Here is a 24,615-nt window from a genome sequence, read left to right on the forward strand (position 1 = left end):
GCATTTGTAGACTTAGAGAAAGCTTTTGACAATGTTGACTGGAATACTCTCTTCCAAATTCTAAAGGTGGCAGGGGTAAAATACAGGGAGCGAAAGGCTATTTACAATTTGTACAGAAACCAGATGGCAGTTAGAAGAGTCGAGGGGCATGAAAAGGAAGCAGTGGTTGGGAAAGGAGTGAGACAGGGTTGTAGCCTCTCCCCGATGTTATTCAATCTGTATATTGAGCAAGCAGTAAAGGAAACAAAAGAAAAATTCGGAGTTGGTATTAAAATCCATGGAGAAGAAATAAAAACTTTGATGTTCGCCGATGACATTGTAATTCTGTCAGAGACAGCAAATGACTTTGAAGAGCAGTTGAACGGAATGGACATTGTCTTGAAAGGAGGATATAAGATGAACATCAACAAAAGCAAAACGATGATAATGGAATGTAGTCAAATTAAATCGGGTGATGCTGAGGGGATTAGATTAGGAAATGAGACACTTAAAGTAGTAAAGGAGTTTTGCTATTTAGGGAGAAAAATAACTGATGATGGTCGAAGTAGAGAGGATATAAAATGTGGACTGGCAATGGCAAGGAAAGCGTTTTTGAAGAAGAGAAATTTGTTAACATCGAGTATAGATTTAAGTGTCAGGAAGTCGTTTCTGAAAGTATATGTATGGAAGTGAAACATGGACGATAAACAGTTTGGACAGGAAGAGAATAGAAGCTTTCGAAATGTGGTGCTACAGAAGAATGCTGAAGATTAGATGGGTAGATCACATAACTAATGAGGAGGTATTGAATGGAATTGGGGAGAAGAGGAGTTTATGGCACAACTTGACGAGAAGAAGGGACCGGTTGGTAGGACATGTTCTGAGGCATCAAGGAATCACAAATTTAGCATTGGAGGGCAGCGTGGAGGGTAAAAATCGTAGAGGGAGACCAAGAGATGAATACAGCAAGCAGATTCAGAAGATTGTAGGTTGCAGTAGGTACTGGGAGATGAAGAAACTTGCACAGGATAGGGTAGCATGGAGAGCTGCATCAAACCAGTCTCAGGACTGAAGACCACAACAACAACATCAGTGGGAAGATGCTTAACCAGATAATGAAATATAAACTAGAAGATTGAATTAAGGTTACATTTTGTGGTAAAATCAGCAATGAAATTTCACTGACCTATTGAGCTTTCAGAAGAAACTAGTACTTCAAATTTAAAAAATAGAACAAGTAGTAAGAATACTCTGTATACAAAGACAAGTTTATGCAAGAAGCTTTAATCAATGGAAATCACACTGTGTGTGATCTCTCAAATGCCTTTGTTTGTGTAAATCATGGAATTCTTTTAGATAAGCTAAATCATTATGGTTTGAGGGGGGCAGTGCACAAATGGTTTAATTCATACTTAACTGGAAGATTGCAGAAAGTTGAAAGAAGTGGGTCACGTAATGTTAAAACAACAGCCGATTCCTCAAACTGGGAGGCTATCAAGTACGGGGTCCCACAGGGTTCGGTCTTAGGTCCTTTACTGTTCTTGATATACATTAGTGACTTACCATTCCATATTGATGAAGATGCAAAGTTAGTTCCTTTTGCTGATGATGCAAGTATAGTAATAACATCCAAAAACCAAGAACTAAGTGATGTAATTGTAAATGATGATTTTCACAAAATTATTAAGTGGTTCTCAGCAAATTGACTCTCTTTAAATTTTGATAAAACATAGTATATACAGTTCCGTACATTAAATGGCACAATTCCAGTAATAAATATAGACTTTGAACCGAAGTCTGTAGCTAAGGTAGAATTTTCAAAACTTTTAGGTGTGTCCATTGATGAGAGGTTAAACTGGAAGCAACACATTGATGGTCTGCTGAAACGTCTGAGTTCAGCTACTTATGCTATTAGGGTTATTGCAAATTTTGGTGATAATCTCAGTAAATTAGCTTACTATGCCTACTTTCATTCACTGCTTTCGTACAGCATCATATTCTGGGGTAATTCATCGTTGAGTAGAAAAGTATTCATTGTTCAAAAATGTGTAATCAGAATAATTGCTGGAGCCCACCCACAGTCATCCTGCACACATCTATTTAAGGATCTAGGGATCCTCACAGTATATATATTCACTTATGAAATTTGTTGTTAATAATCCAACCCAGTTCAAAAGTAATAGCAGTGTGCATAGCTATAACACCAGGAGAAAGGATGATCTTCACTATGCAGGGTTAAATCTGACTTTGGCACAGAAAGTGGTAAATTATGCTGCCACAAAAGTCTTTGGTCACCTACCAAACAGCATCAAAAGTCTGACAGATAGCCAACCAACATTTAAAAATAAATTAAAAGAATTTCTAGATGACAACTACTCCTACTCATTGGCTGAATTTTTAGATATAAATTAAGGGAAAAAAGACAACAACTTAAACATTAGTGTCATGCAATATTTTGTGTAATGTAATATCTTGTACAGACATCTTTTATTAACCTGACACATTCCACATCATTACGAAGTGTCGTATTCATGATCTATGGAACAAGTATTAATCTAATCTAATCTGAAGTAACACAGTAATTATATTTAGTCCAGTCAACCTATGATAGAAACTGTGTGTGTGAATTTGTTTGCTGTTATGGGGTTGTGTGTGGTGTCATTTGAGATTTTCGATTTTCTTATTATGCTTTAGTCGCATTTTGTTTATAGCTCTGCATGTGCACCTTTTGACTTTTTCCACAATAGAAGCAAAGATAGCCAGATTATTTAATTTTTGTGGTAGCTGAAGGTGAATTACATATAATTCTTTGTTTGATGTCTGTTTCTTTGTATATAGTGATTTAATTTCGCATTTCAGCCAGACATTTTTAGCGGCCTGCCTGGCAAATTTTGCTGCTTTCAAACTGTTTTTTTATCTTTACGTTTATGTCTTTTGGTATAAGGTCATTATGTTTACAATGTTTATTGAATCTGGTGGTTTCAACTGTTTTACACAAATTAAAATGGATCAGTATCTTCTCAAACTGGTAATAGAGGCCAACTGGAAATTCTTGACAAGGAGACATTAAATTCTTCATTTGTGTGGCCAATGTGTCCATAGTTGCTTTATAATTCTTCATGATAGTTTTGCTCTGTCATTACTACTACAAAAACAATTTTTTTCATGCACACAATTTCTATCCTATGGTGGTCAATCTTACAGATAACACTGCATGAAAACTAAGAACAGCTCTCAGAAAAAGGCCTAAAACACAATGTTGACTCAGCAGCAAATGAACAAGTGAAACAAGATCTCATTATAGAATCTGAATATATTCCCACTATAGAACAAAAAATGGAAACAATAGTGTAAAAACAGGGCTGACTAGGGAGTTAATAAACATGGCAACACAGATGAAAGAAGGAAAATATAAATTCAAAAATAATTGTGATGAAACAGCTTAAAATCTAAAGAAAAAAAAACAGCAAACAGAAAATGTCATTGCAACAAAATCTGACAAAGGTAGTAGTCTTCTCCTCACAAAAAAAAGAACACATAAAAAGAAAACAGACTAATTGATTAGCAAAAACCTAAAAAGTTAAAATCAAACCCAACTAACAAAACTCAAACACATGTTTAAAAAAACACTCAAAAATAGAGTACCGTATTCACCCGAATCTAAGCCGCACCCGAATCTAAGCCGCACCCGAATCTAAGCCGCACCCGAATCTAAGCCGCACCCGAATCTAAGCCGCACCCGAATCTAAGCCGCACCCGAATCTAAGCCGCACCCGAATCTAAGCCGCACCCGAATCTAAGCCGCACCCGAATCTAAGCCGCACCCGAATCTAAGCCGCACCCGAATCTAAGCCGCACCCGAATCTAAGCCGCACCCGAATCTAAGCCGCACCCGAATCTAAGCCGCACCCGAATCTAAGCCGCACCCGAATCTAAGCCGCACCCGAATCTAAGCCGCACCCGAATCTAAGCCGCACCCGAATCTAAGCCGCACCCGAATCTAAGCCGCACCCGAATCTAAGCCGCACCCGAATCTAAGCCGCACCCGAATCTAAGCCGCACCCGAATCTAAGCCGCACCCGAATCTAAGCCGCACCCGAATCTAAGCCGCACCCGAATCTAAGCCGCACCCGAATCTAAGCCGCACCCGAATCTAAGCCGCACCCGAATCTAAGCCGCACCCGAATCTAAGCCGCACCCGAATCTAAGCCGCACCCGAATCTAAGCCGCACCCGAATCTAAGCCGCACCCGAATCTAAGCCGCACCCGAATCTAAGCCGCACCCGAATCTAAGCCGCACCCGAATCTAAGCCGCACCCGAATCTAAGCCGCACCCGAATCTAAGCCGCACCCGAAATTTGAGACACTAAATTCAAGGGGAGAGAAAAGTTTTAGGCCGCACCTCCAAATCGAAACAAAGTTGGTCCATTGTAATATGAGACACAATTTAGGTCGAATGAATGACTATACAGCTACAGTAGTTTGATTTGAGTCATGAGCTTAGCAGTTAAGCTTTACCAGGTAGCCGTTGCTATGCGTCAGGTGCTCCGTCCGTATTTTATACGGGTACCCTTCCTTTTTCACGTGCTTTGTCTGGTTTGAATTGATTGCTTATTTTTTTTTGATCTGATAAGTGCCGTTCTCTTTGTTATACTTGTTTACGTCAGTAAGCTGAAAATGCATTACTGTACTGTGTCATGCATTGTTTGTCGCATTCTGATAATGAGTGTTTACAGTCTGTCGCCGCTCGCGGCATGGTTTGCTTTTGTGCACGCTACCGCCACTTACAATTAAAAAAAAAGAGAGGAATCGTCTCATTAATGAAACAATGGCAAGAGACTGCTCTTTGTTGTTACTTACACTGCTGCTTTCTTTGATAATGATCAACAAGAACCAAATAATAGACTGTGTATGATAGATAGATGTTCTGAACGAGAGTTCAGCAAAAATTTTTCTGTGTTTGAAAATCTTTGCAACGCCTCTTTAGTACATTACATTCTGCACAGAAATAAGAGTCATCTTAGATTTAAAAAATCTAGTCAATTGTCATGCTTCATTTCTGACTATATCACTATTAAGCATAAGAATAATACAAATATAAACATGACATGATATGTATATTCTTCCGCATTTGCTGTTGTCTCACTCTAGTTTCGTAGTTTATTAGGCAGACAGGATTTAAATGAGATAGCAGCAAACATGAAAGAATACATGGCAAAATGTTTATATTCATATTATACTTATAGTGAAGAGAATACTGCATGTGATTCCAATTAGCAAGCATCTCTTCCCATAGGTAGGAAAAAATTCAGAACGTAGAGTTGGCCATATTGCCAAACATCCCAAACAGCCTTGCCAGTCGGATTTTTGTAGTACATAGAAATGCTGCTACATTCATAGATTAACAATACGGAATTTGTATTTACTTCATTGGATAATGTATGAAAATGCAGTGGTCGAAAACTGAGGCGGATAAAAAAGCTCATCTTCCACCTTTTTTTTCTTAAATTTATTTACTGACGCAGGAGGTTTTGGTGCCAGTATTTATCTTAGTGCCTGCAAAGCATGCCTGTGTAGCGCTACATATATTCAACGGCAGAAGTTAGTTGTGGCAGCACCTACCGGCATTTTTCAGAACTTCCACTTACTTTGCACTCTATTCTAAGCCGCAGGCGGTTTTTTGGATTACAAAAACCGGAAAAAAAGTGCGGCTTAGATTCGAGTAAATACGGTGTACATTTACAGACAGAGAGAAACAGACTTGTACAAGAGAACCCTCAAGCCCCCAACATGAGATGTCAACCAAACATCTATTAAAAAAATTATCCAGCCCATCCAATAGAGGATTTCAGAGCAGCTCCTACATACCTACTAGCAAAACAAATGCAGCCACAGCTCACCCAGTACTATAAACTAGAAAATGATAGAACAATCAGAAATACCTCTCAACTGGTAGAACATACAATAGACACTAAAATCCCTGACACAGCAATCCTTTGATGTAGAAAATATGTACAGTTGCAGCCTTGTTAATGAAACCATAGAAGTAATTGAAGAAATCCTGAAAAAACACAACCAGCTACCTCATGAAAACACAGATGAAACCACAAAATAATTACCGTTAATAACACAACAAAATTATTTTGAATTCAATCAAGAATACTACATACAAGAAGAAGGTTTACACATGGTTCACCTACCTCAGGAACCTTAGTCAACATTTTCATGAATCACATAGAAAAATTAATATTTGCAGAAGAAAAAAAGCGCTACATCATCATCAACTGGTACTGATACATGGATGACACAATATGCATGGTAGATGAACCTAGAAACAGGCTACAGCAACTACACAAAGACATAAGTACTGTACACAAAAATTTCACAACAGAAGAAGAACAAGAAAACACACCGCACTTTTTAGACATAACCATAAGAAAAGACAATAATAAACACACATTTGACATATGAAGGAAACGCACAACAAGTGACATTATCTTAAATGAAACTTCAATCTACCTACAGAACCACAAACAAGCAGCAACCAGATACATGTTAAACAGGCTGAACATGATCCCCGTAAACACTTCTAATTACCAGAAACACTTCTAATTACCAGAAAGAGTTAGCCATTATAAAACAAACAGCATTAAAAATGGACACAAAGAAACAATGATAACAAACTAAACAAAAAATAGAGAGACAAATAATGAAAAAAACCACACTAACTCATACAACTTGCACTACAACAAAAAAAAATGGCATACAATTACCTTCCACAGCAAATTCACTCATAAAACAGGAAACCCATTAAAAAAAACAAGGCATAAATATTGCTTACAAAAAACAAACAATGAAGCACTCCCAACTCTAAAATCAAAACCAGACAGATACTAACAGCGTGTTATCCATCAGCTCAGTTGCAGAGATTGTGAGAAGATATTGCAATGACTGGCAGGGCATTTGACAAAAGATATAAAGAACACATCAGAACAAATACAGTACAAACCATTCAACATTTGCGGATAATCTAAAAGAAGAACACCATAGACCAAGCAATATTGAAAACGACATGAGTATCATAAAAATCAGTAAAGACAGACACCACCTTTTTTCCACGAAAATTTCCACGTACAAAAAGCATTAACACAAAATAAACAGTGCTCAATAACCACATAAATATTGGAAAGACTCTATGCAGAATAATTGATGAAATTACATAAAAAAATAGCCTTTTCCATCCTTCACCCCCCCCCCCCCTCACTGTTTCATTTCACCTCTCACTCATCACCATCTCTTCTAACTCCATCACGCTGCTGCATGTCCTCTCATCATGGTTTCCCCTTCCCCTTTAAAAAATAAACATCCATTGCTATTCCTTCTCTACTCTTATACAGTACATAAATACACAGAAACATAATTAAATAGAATTACACACATTCAATAACCTATTTTTTTTTTTTTTTTTTTTAAAGTTGTAGGTCAAAGACAAAGTAATGGAAAGGTTAAAAATCAAGCAATGGGAAATCCAGGATGGATGTAACAATTCCGAAGAAGGAAAGCTGCTACTCACCATATAGGGGAGATGCTGAGTCGCAATAGGCACAATAAAAAGATTCACACAATCATAGCTTTCGGCCATTATGGCCTTTGTCAGCAGTGCGCACACACACACACACACACACACACACACACACACACACACACACACACACAGAGAGAGCAGTGTAGTTTCAGCTCTCTGTGACTGCAGACATATGTGCAAGTTGTGTGCGTGTGCCTGCAGTCTCAGAGCTGAAACTACACTGCTCTCAGACTGCATATGTGTGTGCAAGTTGCGTTTGCGTTTGTGTCTACTGCTGACAAAGGCCTATCGCGACTCCGCATCGCCACTTGGCAACACTTCAAAACACAAAGAACACCACATATGTGAAGTACAAAAAACAAACAATACAGCAGTGTGCATAAAAGTGTGTTGTGAGAAATACATAGTGGTGCAGAATATCTAAATATTAGACCAAAATTATCAGTGTAACACAGAAAAACAACGATGTGCTAGTAGACGGCATTTCCCGATGTAAGCGAGAAATCAGCTGAAAGATCACTGTAAGAACAAGTCAACCTGTTCTTAACGAACTGTTTTTCAATCTGAAAAGCAAATCAAAATGTAAATAACTTAATTACAGACCACTGATGATGCTGTACCTCAATAAAGCAAAACGCGTCTGATGAAAAAATCTTACATTTTGTAGTTGCAACTACAGCGAAAATACCCTTAAGAATTATAAAGCAACTATGAACACTATGACCACACAAATGAAGAATTTGACTAAGAATCAATCCCCCTCTAGCAATGCAGAACAGTGTGCAGAGATTTACATATATTCTGTGCATGTGTGTTTTTAGCATTAGTAGCTCATATATCTATTCCATATAGTGCTTACACACTTTATGGAAAATAAATATCCCTCCCACCCCATATGTAAAGCATGTCTGCAACTGCGTCGTCAGTGATCTCAATGATTCACAATCAAACTGGGAAGTGTCAGTACACCTCTGTGAAATACTTTCTTCTTGTGATGTAGTGGGGTAGATATAATGGGACATCGGCTGCTTGCTTTTCAGTTTGCAGATTCATGAAAAAGGGAGCTGCATAACCACAATCCAACAACATACCCTACCTCAAACTACTACCCCTCTTCCAACCTATTACACCATGAGAACACAGTTATCTCCTAATACAGGTCTACTGCACTTAGATGTGGTACGCACTTTTATATTTCTTTGTAACACACTTTACCAGTAAACAATTTTGTACTATTAAAACACTATTTTTAATAATTTGTGATATTCCCATCCCATTTAACACAAACCACAGTGAAATCCTGCTTTTACACTGTTCAAGGGGCTTCAAAAATTGGTGTGAAATGCGGGAAAATGTAAAATGTGGGAAATAACGTTTTAAGCTATAAAAGTTTTGTGTAGGATACCACCTTGCATTTTCACGCTTCATGTATGATATACGTTCATAACAGGCATCAGAAGACTTGCCAGGGGCTTGTTCATTATCCAATAAAGGTTTATTATCTAATAAAAACTGCTGATGTAATTGTAACTGCTAAACGTCTGGGAAGTAGGGACGTCTGACTCAATTTCATACGTCATAATGTTTCTGAAAGCCTGCAGCTGTAATTCATTATTTAAATAATGAAATACTGCACTAATTACGTATTTTTTCATGTTTATCATTATGCGTTTAGAGAATTTTTTTCTCACTGTCAAGTGCACATATGTACATTAGTATTTTGTGTGGTGTTTAAATGTGTGTTATTCTGCAGCTCTTGCACTGTAGTCATCTTTTTGAGGTTGTCACATACTGTGCCTCCTCAGTTACCTGGACAACCACAACCACACACACTGTTTGTGTGACATCATAAAAAATAAAACTCATTTTGATCAGCATGAAAAAATATGTAACCGGCACTCTGTTTAAACTAAAAACATTTGAGCAACACGAAGTCAATGACATTATCAACTTTTTTGTAATGTTTAAATTGCAGGAAAATTATAAATATGTTGACACAAAATCGGGTGGAAATTAACATTGTGGACATAGGAAACTTGACAGGAACGATAAATGTTGTAAATGGCAGGAAAACGTTAATTCTGGGAACATAAAAGTGGGGGTTATACCATACTCTCAAGTTCCAAAGAAATTGGTGCACCTGCCTAATGTGTAGGGCCCCTGTGAGCATGCGGAAGTGCTGCAACACGGAGCATGGACTTGACTAACATCTGAAGCAGTGCTAGAGGGAACTGACACCATAAATCTTACAGGGCTGCCTATAAATCTGTAAGAATATGAGGGGCTGGTGATCTCATCTGAACAGCACATGGCATTGCATCCCAGACATGCTCAATAATGTTCAAGTCAGCAGAGGTGATTGAATTCAGAAGTATGTTCCTGGAGCCACCCTACAGCAATTCTGGATGTATGGGGTGTCTCATTATCCTGCTGAAATGCCCAAATCTGTCGGAATGCACACTGGACATGAATGGATGCATGTGATCAGACATGCTGCTGACATACATGTCACCTGTCAGAGTAGAATCTAAACATATCAGGGGTCCCATATCACTCCAACTGCACACACTTGACTCCATTACAGAGCCTCCACCAGCTTGAACAGTCCCATGCTGACATGCAGGGTCTATAGATTCACGAGGTTCTCTCCATATCGGTACACGTGCATCTGCTTGATACAATTTGAAACAAGACTTGTCTGACCAGGCAATATGTTTCTGCTCATCAACAGTCCAATGTCAGTGTTGATGGGCCCAGGAGAGGTGTAAAGTTGTGCGTCTTGCAGTCATCAAGGATACATGAGTGGGCCTTCAGCTCCAAAAGCCCATATCGATGCTGTTTTGTTGAATGGTTCACACGCTGACACTTGCTGATGCCCCAGCATTGAAATCTGCTGCAACTTGCAGAAGAATTGCAGTTCTGTCACACTGAACAATTCTCTTCCATTGTCATTGGTCCCATTCTTGCAGGATCCTTTTCCAGAAGCACTGATGTTGGAGATTTGATGTTTTACCGGAGTCCTGGTATTCACAGTACACTCACGAAATGGTCGTACGGGAAAATCCCTTAATCGCTACATCGGAGATGCTGTGCCTGCGTGGACTACAACACCATGTTCAAACTTACTTAAATTTTGATAACCTGCTAATGTATCAGCAGTAACCCAACTAACAACTGCACCAGACACTTATCTTGTATAGGCGTTGCCAACTCCAGAACTGTATTCTGCTGTTTATGTATCTCTGTATTTGAATATGCATGCCTATACCAGTTTCTTCGGTGCTGAAGTGTATTAGTTCTTGAGAAATATAAGAACAGAATGTTTGTATGAAATTTAATATAGTTTAAGTTTGTACTACAAAACATTTTTGCTAGAAGTTGTGATTACTTATGCAATTCTTTACCAACAGTTGACAGGTTAAGTTTTTCCATTGTGCTTGCGAAATGAGGTCCACATAGAAATGGTGAATAAAGATGTAAACCGATTGTATCATTCTTATCTACAGTTATAAATAAACACCTTGTATTATCAGTCCCCAATTACGAATCCTATCCAAAAAGAAACCAGTGTACAAGTCTTATCAACTGTTGTTAATAATGAAGCAAACACTGAGCAATACTGTGATCTCACCTGTTTCTTCACATCTCGCAGAACATGATGTAGTGTTGCAATGAACTTCAGGGAGTGGAGAGGAACAACTCTGTCATCATGATCAGCAGTTAACAATAGAGTGGCTGGATACTGAAATAATAATAATAATAATAATAATAATAATAATAATAATAATACTCTACTCAAGATTGCAAGTAACAGGAAATAATGTGTATCAGTTTCAATAAATACAGTGGAAACTGCATAGCAAGCATAAAAGCATAATTGAGTGTCGTCGTAACTGTCGTCTGCTTCACGTCTGCTGTGCAGCGAGCTACCTTAATTTAAGTATTAACTGTATTTTTCGTACTTGTCACTACTTCTTCCGTGTGTATTTGCTTTTAGGAACCTTTAATTGTCGAGTGCTATTAATAGTTCCATAGACTTTGTGTTTGTTTTGAATACAGTCAGAGAGAGTCCCTTTAGTCAACCATAGTGCCAGTAGTGCTAGTGTTTGTTTTCAATACAGTCCAGAGACAGGTAGAGCTATTTTCATTGTTTTCTACAAGAAGTGCCTAGCAACCACAGTTTAGTGAATAAACAGCCACCTTTAGTGAATTAGCAGTCTAGTTAAAGGTTGATTAACTCTCTTCAGTAAATTGATTCCTTAGGATGGATAGGATGTGTGACTGCTGTGTACAGACGCAGGAGGAGCTGGCCACTGTTCGCGAACAGCTGAGCGTGTTGATGGGCGCGGTCAGCCGTCTTCAGGCTGCTGCCTGAGTGTAGCGGCAGTGGGGAGTCTGGTGCGTCGCAAGGTACACCCCAGGTGTTACATGCTTCACCCACTGTCCCTGCTGTCAAGACATCTTCGCATGTACTGGGCGCGGTTGGGCCACCCTCTCCCCAAGGGGAGTGGCGGGTTCAGCGGCGTTCGCGGCGCACGAGGCGGAGGGTCAATGTGGAGGCTGGCCGTGTGGCATCGCCCGCTCTGCCTGTGAGTGGACATGTGGCTGCTCCTTCAGCAAGGTCCGAGCAGGCACACGGGGGAGGGGTTTATTAGTTATTGGGAGCTCCAACGTTAGACGGGTGATGGAGCCCCTTAGGGAAATAGCGGGAAGGTCGGGGAAGAAGGCCAGTGTTGACTGTCTACTTGCCGGGGGTCTCATCCGAGATGTGGAGGCGGCCCTACCGGCGGCGATAGAGAGCACTGGGTGCACCCGACTGCAAATTTTTGCTCATGTCGGCACCAATGACTCCTGCCGTCTGGGTTCAGAGGTCATCCTCAGTTCGTACAGGCGGTTGGTGGAATTGGTGAAGGCGGAAAGCCTCGCTCGCGGGGTGAAATCAGAGCTAACTATTTGTAGTATCGTTCCCAGAACCGATCGCGGTCCTCTGGTTTGGAGCCGAGTGGAAGGCTTAAACCAGAGGCTCAGACGATTCTGCGATGATCTGGGGTGCAAATTTCTCGACCTCCGCTATCGGGTGGAGAAATGTAGGGTCCCCTGAAAAGGTCAGGCGTGCACTACACGCCGGAAGCGGCTACAAGGGTAGCGGAGTACGTGTGGAGTGCACATGGGGGTTTTTTAGGTTAGAGAATCCCCTCCCTAGGCCCGACAAGACGCCTCCTGAGACGCAGCAAGGTAGGAGTAGGCAAAATCCAACAGGGAATAACAATATTAATGTGCTAATAGTAAACTGCAGGAGCGTCTACAGAAAGGTCCCAGAACTGCTCTCATTAATAAACGGTCACAACGCTCATATAGTACTAGGGACAGAAAGATGGCTGAAACCAGACGTAAATAGTAATGAAATCCTAAACTCAGATTGGAATGTATACCGCAGAGACAGGCTAGACAGTGAAGGGGGAGGCGTGTTTATAGCGATAAGAAGTGCAATAGTATCGAAGGAAATTGACGGAGATCCGAAATGTGAAATGATTTGGGTGAAGGTCACGGTTAAAGCAGGCTCAGACATGGTAATTGGATGTCTCTATAGGCCCCCTGGCTCAGCAGCTGTTGTGGCTGAGCACCTGAAGGATAATTCGGAAAATATTTTGAGTAGATGTCCCCACCATGTTATAGTTCTGGGTGGAGATTTTAATTTGCCGGATATAGACTGGGAGACTCAGACGTTCATAACGGGTGGCAGGGACAAAGAATCCAGTGAAATTTTTTTAAGTGCTTTATCTGATAACTACCTTGAGCAGTTAAACAGAGAACCAACTCACGGCGATAACATATTAGACCTTCTGGTGACAAACAGACCCGAACTATTTGAAAAAGTTAACGCAGAACAGGGAATCAACGATCATAAAGCGGTTACGGCATCAATGATTTCAGCCGTAAATAGGAATATTAAAAAGGGTAGGAAGATTTTTCTGTTTAGAAAAAGTGACAAAAAGCAGATTTCAGAGTACCTGTTGGCTCAACACAAAAGTTTTGTCTGAAGTACAGATAGTGTTTAGGATCAGTGGACAAAGTTCAAAACCGTCGTACATAATGCGTTAGATGAGTATGTGCCAAGCAAGATCGTAAGAGATGGAAAAGAGCCACTGTGGTACAACAACCGAGTTAGAAAACTGCTGCGGAAGCAAAGGGAACTTCACAGCAAACATAAACATAGCCAAAGCCTTGCAGACAAACAAAAATTACGCGAAGCGAAATGTAGTGTGAGGAGGGCTATGCGAGAGGCGTTCGATGAATTCTAAAGTAAAGTTCTATGTACTGACTTGGCAGAAAATCCTAAGAAATTTTGGTCTTATGTCAAAGCGGTAGGTGGATCAAAACAAAATGTCCAGACACTCTGTGACCAAAATGGTACTGAAACAGAGGATGACAGACTAAAGGCCGAAATACTAAATGTCTTTTTCCAAAGTTGTTTCACAGAGGAAGATTGCACGGTAGTTCCTTCTCTAGACTGTCGCACAGATGACAAAATGGTAGATATCGAAATAGATGACAGAGGGATAGAGAAACAATTAAAATCGCTCGAAAGAGGAAAGGCCTCTGGACCTGATGGGATACCAGTTCAATTTTACACAGAGTACGCGAAGGAACTTGCCCCCCTTCTTGCAGCGGTGTACCGTAGGTCTCTAGAAGAGCGTAGTGTTCCAAAGGATTGGAAAAGGGCACAGGTCATCCCCGTTTTCAAGAAGGGACGTCGAGCAGATGTGCAGAACTATAGACCTATATCTCTAACGTCTTTCAGTTGTAGAATTTTGGAACACGTATTGTGTTCGAGTATAATGACTTTTCTGGAGACTAGAAATCTACTGTGTAGGAATCAGCATGGGTTTCGAAAAAGACGGTCATGTGAAACCCAGCTCGCGCTATTCGTCCACGAGACTCAGAGGGCCATAGACACGGGTTCACAGGTAGATGCCGTGTTTCTTGACTTCTGCAAGGCGTTCGATACAGTTCCCCACAGTCGTCTAATGAACAAAGTAAGAGCATATGGACTATCAGACCAATTGTGTGATTGGATTGAGGAGTTCCTAGATAACAGGACGCAGCATGTCATTCTCAGTGGAGAGAAGTCTTCCGAAGTAAGAGTGATTTCAGGTGTGCCGCAGGGGAGTGTCATAGGACCGTTGCTATTCACAATATACATAAATGACCTTGTGGACAACATCGGAAGTTCACTGAGGCTTTTTGCAGATGATGCTGTGGTATATCGAGAGGTTGTAACATTGGAAAATTGTACTGAAATGCAGGAGGATCTGCAGCGAATTGACGCATGGTGCGGGGAATGGCAATTGAATCTCAATGTAGACAAGTGTAATGTGCTGCGAATACACAGAAAGATAGATCCTTTATCATTTAGCTACAAAATAGCAGGTCAGCAACTGGAAGCAGTTAATACCATAAATTATCTGGGAGTACGCATTAGGAGTGATTTAAAATGGAATGATCATATAATGTTGATCATCGGTAAAGCAGATGCCAGACAGATTCATTGGAAGAATCCTAAGGAAATGCAATCCGAAAACAAAGGAAGTAGGTTACAGTACGCTTGTTCGCCCACTGCTTGAATACTGCTCAGCAGTGTGGGATCCGTACCAGATAGGGTTGATAGAAGATATAGAGAAGATCCAACGGAGAGCAGCGCGCTTCATTACAGGATCATTTAGTAATCGTGAAAGTGTTACGGAGATGATAGATAAACTCCAGTGGAAGACTCTGCAGGAGAGACGCTCAGTAGCTCGGTACGGGCTTTTGTCAAAGTTTCGAGAACATACCTTCACCGAAGAGTCAAGCAGTATATTGCTCCCTCCTACGTATATCTCGCGAAGAGACCATGTGGATAAAATCAGAGAGATTAGAGCACACACAGAGGCATACCGACAATCCTCCTTTCCACGAACAATACGAGACTGGAATAGAAGGGAGAACCGATAGAGGTACTCAAGGTACCCTCCGCCACACCGTCAGGTGGCTTGCGGAGTATGGATGTGGATGTAGATGTAGATGTAGATTCATTCCAGAATCTTACTTGTAATGCGAAACACTCATTAAGCAAAACCCACATAAATTAATGTAAAATATGGTAATGCATTCCATGAAGAGAAAGTTCTAAAACTTTATCTTATTCATGCCATTCATTCAAAGAAAATTATACATACACAATTATGTACTTTATATTTAAAAACAAAGATGATGTGACTTACCATACGAAAGCACTTGTAGGTCGATAGAAACACAAACACATACACACACACACACACACACACATACACTTACCCTAGGGGGAAAAAAAGGACAGGTATACACTCGCGCGCGCACACACACACACACACATATCCATCCGCACATACGCAGACACAAGCAGACATTTGTAAAGGCAAAGAGTTTGGGCAGAGATGTCAGTCGAGGCGGAAGTAAAGAGGCAAAGATGTTATTGAAAGAGATGTGAGGTATGAGCGGCGGCAACTTGAAATTAGCGGAGGTTGAGGCCTGGCGGATAACGAGAAGAGAGGATATACTGAAGGGCCAGTTCCTATCTCCGGAGCCAGGAAACTGGCCCTTCCATGTGAGATTTGATTGAACAGCTTAAAATTAACTTTTTTTTTATTAAAACTGTTAAACCACAAGTCCGACTATTAGTACAACTAATAAAAACAGTACAATTACATACTTCATGAAAAGTGGAAGTATAGATTTGTTGCTAAACTGCTCTGATACTTTGGTAGTTCACAATAAAATAAATAACCTGAAGCAACATTATACTAATTAATTGAACAATGAGTATTCTTCTCAAGAAAACATGTTTAAAATTTATATGAACTTAACAGAAATTACCTGTGTTCCATCTCCATCTGGAACTTTCACATTATGAAGAGGTGAAAATTTCAGCAGATTTTCAAAATGTTTTTGGTCATCTGAACTGCCATAGTCTGACACCCACGCATAACCAATTGTGAACTTATGAAATCTCAGCATATCAAGAACACCAACTTGAGCAATAGCTGCACCAAAAAGCTCTGGTCTTTGGTTTATACATGCTGCTACTAGAAGTCCTCCATTAGAACCACCCTGAATAGTAAGTTTGTTACTTGATGTGAATTTTTCTTTTATAAGATACTCAGCAGCACACTGGAAATCATCAAACACATTCTGCTTGTTGAAAAGTCTACCAGCATTGTGCCAAGCTTCCCCATATTCTCTGAAAGGAAAAAAGGAAAGAAGAGAAATTACTCAAACATCTTAAACACATAGGAGTATTTATGCAGTATAGATAATATTATTTCTTACCCTCCGCCTCTAATATTAGCTACAGCCAATATACCCCCAAAGTGCTGAATGAACACCAGTCTTGTAACACTAAATGTCGGTTGAATGCTGACATTAAAACCTCCATAGCCATATAGCAGACATGGATTGCTTCCATCTTGCACTAGACCCTAGAATATTTTAAAAAGTTATACTGATCCTTCATGTGGGAAATACAACAACTTTCTACAATGGTTATATAGATAATACATTCCAATTAAAATTACTTTTTTATTGACACAGTGCAGTGGCATGGGACAGTGTTGCCAGCATGCAGCCAGCCACACTTCACAAGGCACTGTACGTAACATACGAAACAGTCAACACAGTGAGTACAATGCACTCAAGAAAGAAGTACGATTGGCTGGGGGCTGTCCCTTATCTCTCAACGTGCTGAAACATCAATCGAAAAGTAATTCTAATTGGATTATAGTTAAAAAGTTAATAATCTAAAATGACACAACAAAAATAAATTTTTACAGCTTTCAAATGACAGAGCTGCACTATTGTGGCTTGCACTACGATACACTATTGCATATACCATAGTCATCAAATTTCATTTCAGTCACCTACCACACACTGTGCTCATCTTGGCAATTTCTTTGTGACATGAAAGTTTTCTAAAGCAACAGCACAGGAGTTTCTACAAAGCAGTAACTCTTGATTTCTGTGGGTGTTATACGAATACACATTGAATAATGTCTCTTCTCTTTATCACTGAGTTTATGTTGTTTCTAGTTTCACTCTCAAGCATACCAGTCACAAGCAACAGCTTTGAAGCAACAGCAATTCTGGCATGGCAAACTAAATAACTTATGAGAGTGACAGCTGCACAAAAGCAGTAGCATCATATCTCCAATGAGGAACTTCAACTTTTAGTGGAGGACAAGAGCATGTTAAGGAATTATGGTTCAACTTTAAAAGAGTAGCCGACCACATACTGGATAGACACACAGTGGAAAAATATATGATCAGGGGGGGGGGTTACACTCCATGGTATATGATCATGGTAAAAAGTCCTAAAAAACAAAGATACTGCATAAGAGGTATAAAACATAGCATATTATGGTATAAATAGAGATGCTGAATATAACATGTTTGGCTGTCAAGAGAGCAATGCCAACCTTCAATGACTACCATAACACAATACTGTTGAATGATTTTTCACGAAACCCAAAGATATTCTGGTCATATATACAGGTCATTGGTTGCATCAAAGTTTATCAGGGTTGCCACAAGCTTCCCTAGGTGAAATTCCCTGATTTCCCAACACGTTTTAGCATTTTCCCTGACAAATTTTGAGATATCAAGGTAAGTTAAGATGTAAGTTGATGATCAGTCTTGGCAGCTGTGGTACAAGAAACAATAGTGAAAATGAGGAAATACAATAAAAAATCTTTGAAGCCTATGGCATTTCCTGATGTGAGCGAACATCTTAAGTACTAACATCAACATCTTTTGCAATGAACTGTTTTTAGATGGATAAAGCAAGCCCAATGGTATGACAACTGATGTTATTTTACTTTATTAAAACGAAACACATTTGGTGACAAAAACATGCATTTCCTTGGAGTCTCAAGACAGATTTAAAATACATTCACTGATTTCAGATATAACCTCAGAAAAAAAGTAGCCTTCTTGAAAGAAGTGTATAAGGCGGGGAAGAATTGTGTAAACCAACACTGTAGGTGACTGCCAATAAAATGTTGGTTCTACTATGTTCATTATTGTCAGTTATTACCCACTGTATTAATCTATTATTTTACAGTTTTTTATGATTTTTCTTTTGAGAATTATATAGTACATAGCATACAAACTACTAGCGACTGACAATTTTCTTCTTCTTATTGACCATACTTTCCAACAAATACACTACTTTTTAAATGCCAAAATGTACTAGAACAAATAAAATGTCTATAAAATGCAACACTGTACAGTGTACTTGTGGTGAGGCAGTCGCAATTCGTGAAATCCAGTGCCGATGGCCTCTTGCTTGCTGAGGAGCATCACAGTCCTGGGTCTATGGATAAACTATGAAAGTCCACAGTATTGTGTCACACACAAATACACCAGGCCTGCAGGCAGATCGGCGAGACTAGATCTGACGGGCACGACCTGCACATTAGTGGGAAGCAAATGGCTGCAGATCAGTAGGCCCAATTCATTACAGATACCTACAGAAACTGCCTGTGGTTTTGGCCCATCGCAGAAGTCCACTAGTGTGGCCAGCTATTCATGAGCCATAAACAGCATGTTGTTAAAATGAGACCATGGTGATCAATCCAAGCAACAGATAACTTGTTCAAATACTCTGAGAATCAATAATAACAAGGATAGGTAGCAATTCATCATAAAGATGATTTCTGAGCTGCAGACAAGCAGGTATAAAAGACAATCCAACTTTCATAACTAAAATTTCAGTTATAGCGTTTGTCAGGAAACGAGAGAGAGCGCGCGCGCACACGCACACGCACACGCACACGCACACGCACACGCACACGCACACGCACACGCACACGCACACGCACACGCACACGCACATGCACACGCACGCACACAAAATCACTCAGACATAACTCATGGACATATGACCACCATCTCCAGCCACTGTATCTACAGTCTCAGATTCAGATCCAAACAAACCACTCCACTCCTCACACCACCCTGCCTCACATCAGCAGCTGTGAGACTAGAGGCACAAAGTGGTGTCAGCAATGACTGCAAGCTGAGGGAAGTGGTAGGAAGGGGAGAAGCAGTAGTAATGAGGGTGTAGGGAAGCAGCGCACATATTCGGTTGCACCTAGCCAGTGACGATGCATTACACATCAGTTAAAAATCCGTTTCATGTACTAAGACAAAAATGAGATTTTTCCAGTGTTCTTTTCAAATTTCCCAAATTTCTCTGACATTTGAAATTCCCTGATTCCCAGAATGTGTGGCAACCCTGTTGATGTTGCATCACTCGCAGTCGAGATAGGAACAAACTGACGATAGCAAAGTACAGGCAGAAGTGGTCTACTCCTTTTTCAAATGTTGCTTTACAAAGGAAAACCTAGGAGTATCGCATAATTCAATTCTTGTGCCACTTAACAGATAAGTGAAATAGATATTTGCACCAACAGCACTGGAAAAGCTGAAATCATTAAAACTGAATAAAGTTCCAGGGCCCGATGGAATTCTGTATCGGACACTATACTGAATTTGCAGCTGAGTTAGGCTCTCTTACCTATAATTTATCACAGAGCCCTTGAACAAAATACTGTGCCCAGTAGTCTGAAGGAATCACATGTCACATCTCTCTTCAAGAAAACATATTTCTGACATCTGATGTAAAATCTTAGAACATATTCTGAGCTCAAATGTGATGAAGGGGCTCTCAGAGGAAGATTTTCCTCCATGCCAACTAGCATGATTTGCGAAAACGCTGATCACATGACAGGAAGATCAAATTAAGAGAATGAAAGAAATCTGGGCAGAAATGAAGGCAAATGCTCACCTCCAGAGTACTTTGTACAGTTCTAATGGAATTATTTGCAAATGATGATGATAAAACTGTATAAATCCAAACTGCAAAACATTATGAAATGTGTAGATAACAAAATGTATAGGTACATTTCAAAAGGAAAATCCACTTTAGAATACCATAAAAAATCCCAAGGGGAAAAACATGGCTGGCCAACACTTATCTTCAGGAGATGAAATTCCAGTACTGCCAACACACACACACACACACACACACACACACACACACACACACACACACACACACACACCCACCAGGATGACAGACCCTTCTACTGTGCAGATGAGGTAAAATAAAATCAATGTCCCTTTCTCCATTCTGAGGAAGGAATGTTTGCATTCACTTAGTGCTGGAAGCCAAATGCATAGATAATCAAAATTAATCTGTGTAATTCAAGTTGTACATACCTTTTTATGGACGATGAACATTGGAACTTGTGTGCCATCTTTGCTTGAAAAAAATACTTGTTTAGTTTCATATGGACTGGGATCAAATCCCTGGAATTTTATCTCTCTAAAGACCTAGAAGTGAAGTCATCCAAATGTTAGGAATATAACCATGCTATTAAATAAGGCAATGACCAAATCTGTACTGCAAAACAACTTACAGATGGTTCTAGTTCCTCCTTTGTGAGATCACAGTGATATATAATTCCAGGGGTTAGAAATGACGTAAACTGGTAAAACATCTCTGAATGTTTCTTCTTTCCCGAATAGCCCGTAACAGTGCCCACATCAAGGGGAAATGTTTTCAGCAAACTACCATTATTTAAATCATGCAATTGTAGTACACTCTGTAACATGATATAAAATACACACATTCATGTGCGTTACGGCAACAATACAGTATTGGCATAATTCCAGACAATATTTCACTTTATGTTGCAGAGAATTAAGGTAGAAGTCAAAAATTAAAATTCTCCAAAAATTAGTATCTGTAGTAACAGTTCTATAAACTCCAAGGATTAAGGTGTGTGGGGTGGAGAGGTTACCCCAGGGTGAGTCAATTTTAGGAAAACCACAGAAAATCCAGTTGGAGAGTTTTTTTTATTACCACTCCTTGTATTTGGTGTATCACTTTTTTTCCTATGTTTGCTTGTTTCATATTATTTGCCCATATTCCTCACCATGCTGTAATCTTTCCTTGCACATTCACTTATCTCTGTCATTTCTTTCATTTCCTGTATTATACTCCCCATGTATCTGAAACTATATAGATCCACGGTGACAGATGGCTAACTGACATTGTGAGGGCAGAACTATCATAAATAGATTTACACTTTTCGTACATCAACTTCTGAATTTCTTCTATTATCTTTCATTGATGAGAAATTTCAAGGCTGCTGGATTGGATACAATGCAGTAACACCTACTACTCCACTGAAATAGCCACCATGATGCCCAGATCTTACCACACTTAACAACTCATTATGGCAACTTAAGTCCCAGATGTCTCACCTGTACAAGAGTAATGAAGAATAGTACACAACTGCTGGGAAAGTCTTTTGAAGCACAACTCATATGACAATCCTCATGATGACAAGGAGACACAGATCTCCGTGTAAAGCACACTAGTTAACCACACCAGATGCATAGTTTTTGCACGCAAATATTGTAATACACAAAACACTGTTTTGATTTAGTGGCGCAGTGTGTTCCCTGACACATTTTTAAAAAAATTCAAGAAGTTCACATACCATATTTCATATAGATTTCAAAATGGACTGTCAACTGAACATCTTATATTTATGGGAATATTTTGTTACAGCTTTTGACTGTATAAACCATTATCTCCCCAAACAAACGTTAGATAATAATGGAATTCTACGCATAGCAATGTCATAGTTTTTATTTCATTTCAATTACAGAAAGCAGATGGTATTAGTTCCATAACAATAAAGCAATATTAACCACTAAGAATCCAATGCAATAAGACAGGATGTTCTACAGGATTTAATTTTGGACCTGTATTGTTTCTGATCACTTTCCACACACAATTTCACTAGAGAAAAATTGTCCCTTTTACAGCTGAGATACAAGGATAATTTCAAAAATTCTGCACACTAAAAAGGAATTGAAGAAAATAATTTATTTTACAAAATACCTTTAAGGCTTTAATCTTCATTCTTGCTTATGGCAGCTACCCAACATTTTGGCAACTTCTCTATTCCAAACACATCACCTTCGTTCTTGAGCTGACGGATTACTCTCGTCACCTCAACGAAAGCTTCTTCAGTCAAATTAAAACATTTTCCATGGAGTTTTCTTTCAGCTTAGGAAACCAAGTCAAAGTCTGGAGGGCTCATATCAGAATGGTGAATGTGGACGTATTTGCAATCCACATCTGTCGAGTGTATGTGTCACTCGTAGAGCAATATGCAGTCTTAAATTATCATGCAAAATTAGGCCAGCAGCTGCTAGCATTTCAGACCTTCGACGAACTTTAAAGTACAAAACATTTTGCAGAAACAGCTGGCAGTATGTGCCTGTTACAGATGTCTCTTGTGGTGCCCTATCTGTAGTTATAACTCCATTCATGTTGGAAGGTTACAAGACTTTTGGCTTGCCTCCTTCCATTTATACTAAATTTATCTGCCCATGTCAGGACTAGTGATAGGCAGGACACTTCAGTTACATCTACTTAAAGTCTTGTTACACTGAGTTATAAAGGGGATGGGGCTTTTTTTTTTTTTGTTGTTGTTTTGGTTTTGGGCGCAAAACTGCTATGGTCATTAGCGCCCGGTCCGTGACTTAGGAAACAGTAAAAACCGAAAATTGAAACCAGCAGCAATGAGAACGAAACTCAAAAAATTGGAGAAACTAAAACAGAAGGAAGGCTTAAAAATCCACTACAGAAAGGGGTTGGTTGGCCCCAAAAAAAGCTTCAAATGACTGTCGTCATTTCACTGGCACTAATAAACTCGAGAACGCGATCAGCCGAGCGCGTGTCATCTGCTAAAATTGACGATATATCAGGCGACAGCTGTAGACGGGCGCGTAACGGAGTAAAATAGGGGCACTCAAGTAAAAGGTGTCTTACAATCCACAGCTGAGAGCAGTGGGGACAGAGTGGGGGAGGATCGCCACTTAAAAGATGTCGATGGCTAAAAAGACAGTGCCCTATCCGGAGTCTAGTTAAAATTACCTCCTCCCGACGATGCACTCGGGAGGAGGAGGTCCAAGCACAAGGAAGAGCTTTCACGTCCCGCAATTTATTATGAGGAAGTGTCGACCAATGTGCGTGCCATAAAAGAACAACACGACAACATAAAACACTCCGCAGACCGGCGAAGGGAATCAATTGAATAGCTGGCCGAAAAAGAGAGACTGCAGCCTTGGCCGCAATATCGGCCGCCTCATTTCCACAGATACCAACGTTTCCCGGGAGCCAGAGGAACGCCACCGAGACGCCCCCCAGGTGGAGCAAGCGCAGACAGTCCTGACTCCTGTGGACCAGAGGGTGGACAGGGTAAAGAGCTTGGAGACTGCGGAGAGAGCTGAGAGAATCTGAACAGATAATGTACTGTATTCGCTGATGGCGGCGGATGTAGGGGACAGCCTGGAGAACAGCGTAAAGCTCCGCAGTATAAACCGAACACTGGTCGGGAAGCAGAAATTGATTTGGGGTGTCGCCAACAATATAGACACTCCCTACACCTAACGATATTTTCGAGTCATCAGTGTAAATAAACGTGGCTTCCTTCATTTGTGCACGTAGAGCAGCAAATGCCCGACGATAAACAAGTGAGGGGGTACCATCCTTGGGAAATTGACAAAGGTCACGGAGCAGGCAGATCCGGGGACGGAGCCAAGGCGGTGCTGTACCCCAAGTTGTCACAAAGGTTTTAGGAAAGCGGAAGGAAAGAGAATGGAGCAGTTGATGGAAGTGGTCTCCCGGTGGTAGGAGGGAGGAGGGGCGGCCTGCATACCCTACATCAAAGGAGGCGTCGAAAAAAATGTCATGGGCTGGATTAGCAGGCATGGAAGACAGATGGCTAGCATAACGACTCAGGACTGCTCGCCGATTGGACAGCGGAGGTTCAGCAGTCTCAGCATAAAGGCTTTCCACAGGGCTGGTGCAAAAAGCTCCAGACACTAAACATAATCCACGGTGGTGGATAGAGTCGAGACGACAAAGAATAGACGGCCGAGCAGAGGAGTAAACT

The 24,615-nt window shown here is 40.2% G+C and overlaps 1 protein-coding gene across 3 annotated transcripts in view; it reads right to left on the bottom strand.

Moving 5' to 3' along the window:
* The window catches only part of LOC126473001 (prolyl endopeptidase), a 104,995-nt gene that overhangs the window by 10,088 nt on the left and 70,292 nt on the right, over window positions 1-24,615 (bottom strand). For all 3 annotated transcript variants that reach the window (XM_050099976.1, XM_050099975.1, XM_050099974.1), the window contains exons 9-13: window positions 21,058-21,243; window positions 20,858-20,971; window positions 16,910-17,058; window positions 16,457-16,820; window positions 11,196-11,306 (exon numbers count right to left, since the gene is read on the bottom strand). In XM_050099976.1, coding sequence (XP_049955933.1) covers window positions 11,196-11,306; window positions 16,457-16,820; window positions 16,910-17,058; window positions 20,858-20,971; window positions 21,058-21,243 — 924 coding nt within the window. The remainder of the gene's footprint in view (window positions 1-11,195; window positions 11,307-16,456; window positions 16,821-16,909; window positions 17,059-20,857; window positions 20,972-21,057; window positions 21,244-24,615) is intronic.

The sequence above is a fragment of the Schistocerca serialis genome, chromosome 1 (assembly GCF_023864345.2).
Source record: "Schistocerca serialis cubense isolate TAMUIC-IGC-003099 chromosome 1, iqSchSeri2.2, whole genome shotgun sequence".
NCBI lineage: Eukaryota > Metazoa > Arthropoda > Insecta > Orthoptera > Acrididae > Schistocerca > Schistocerca serialis.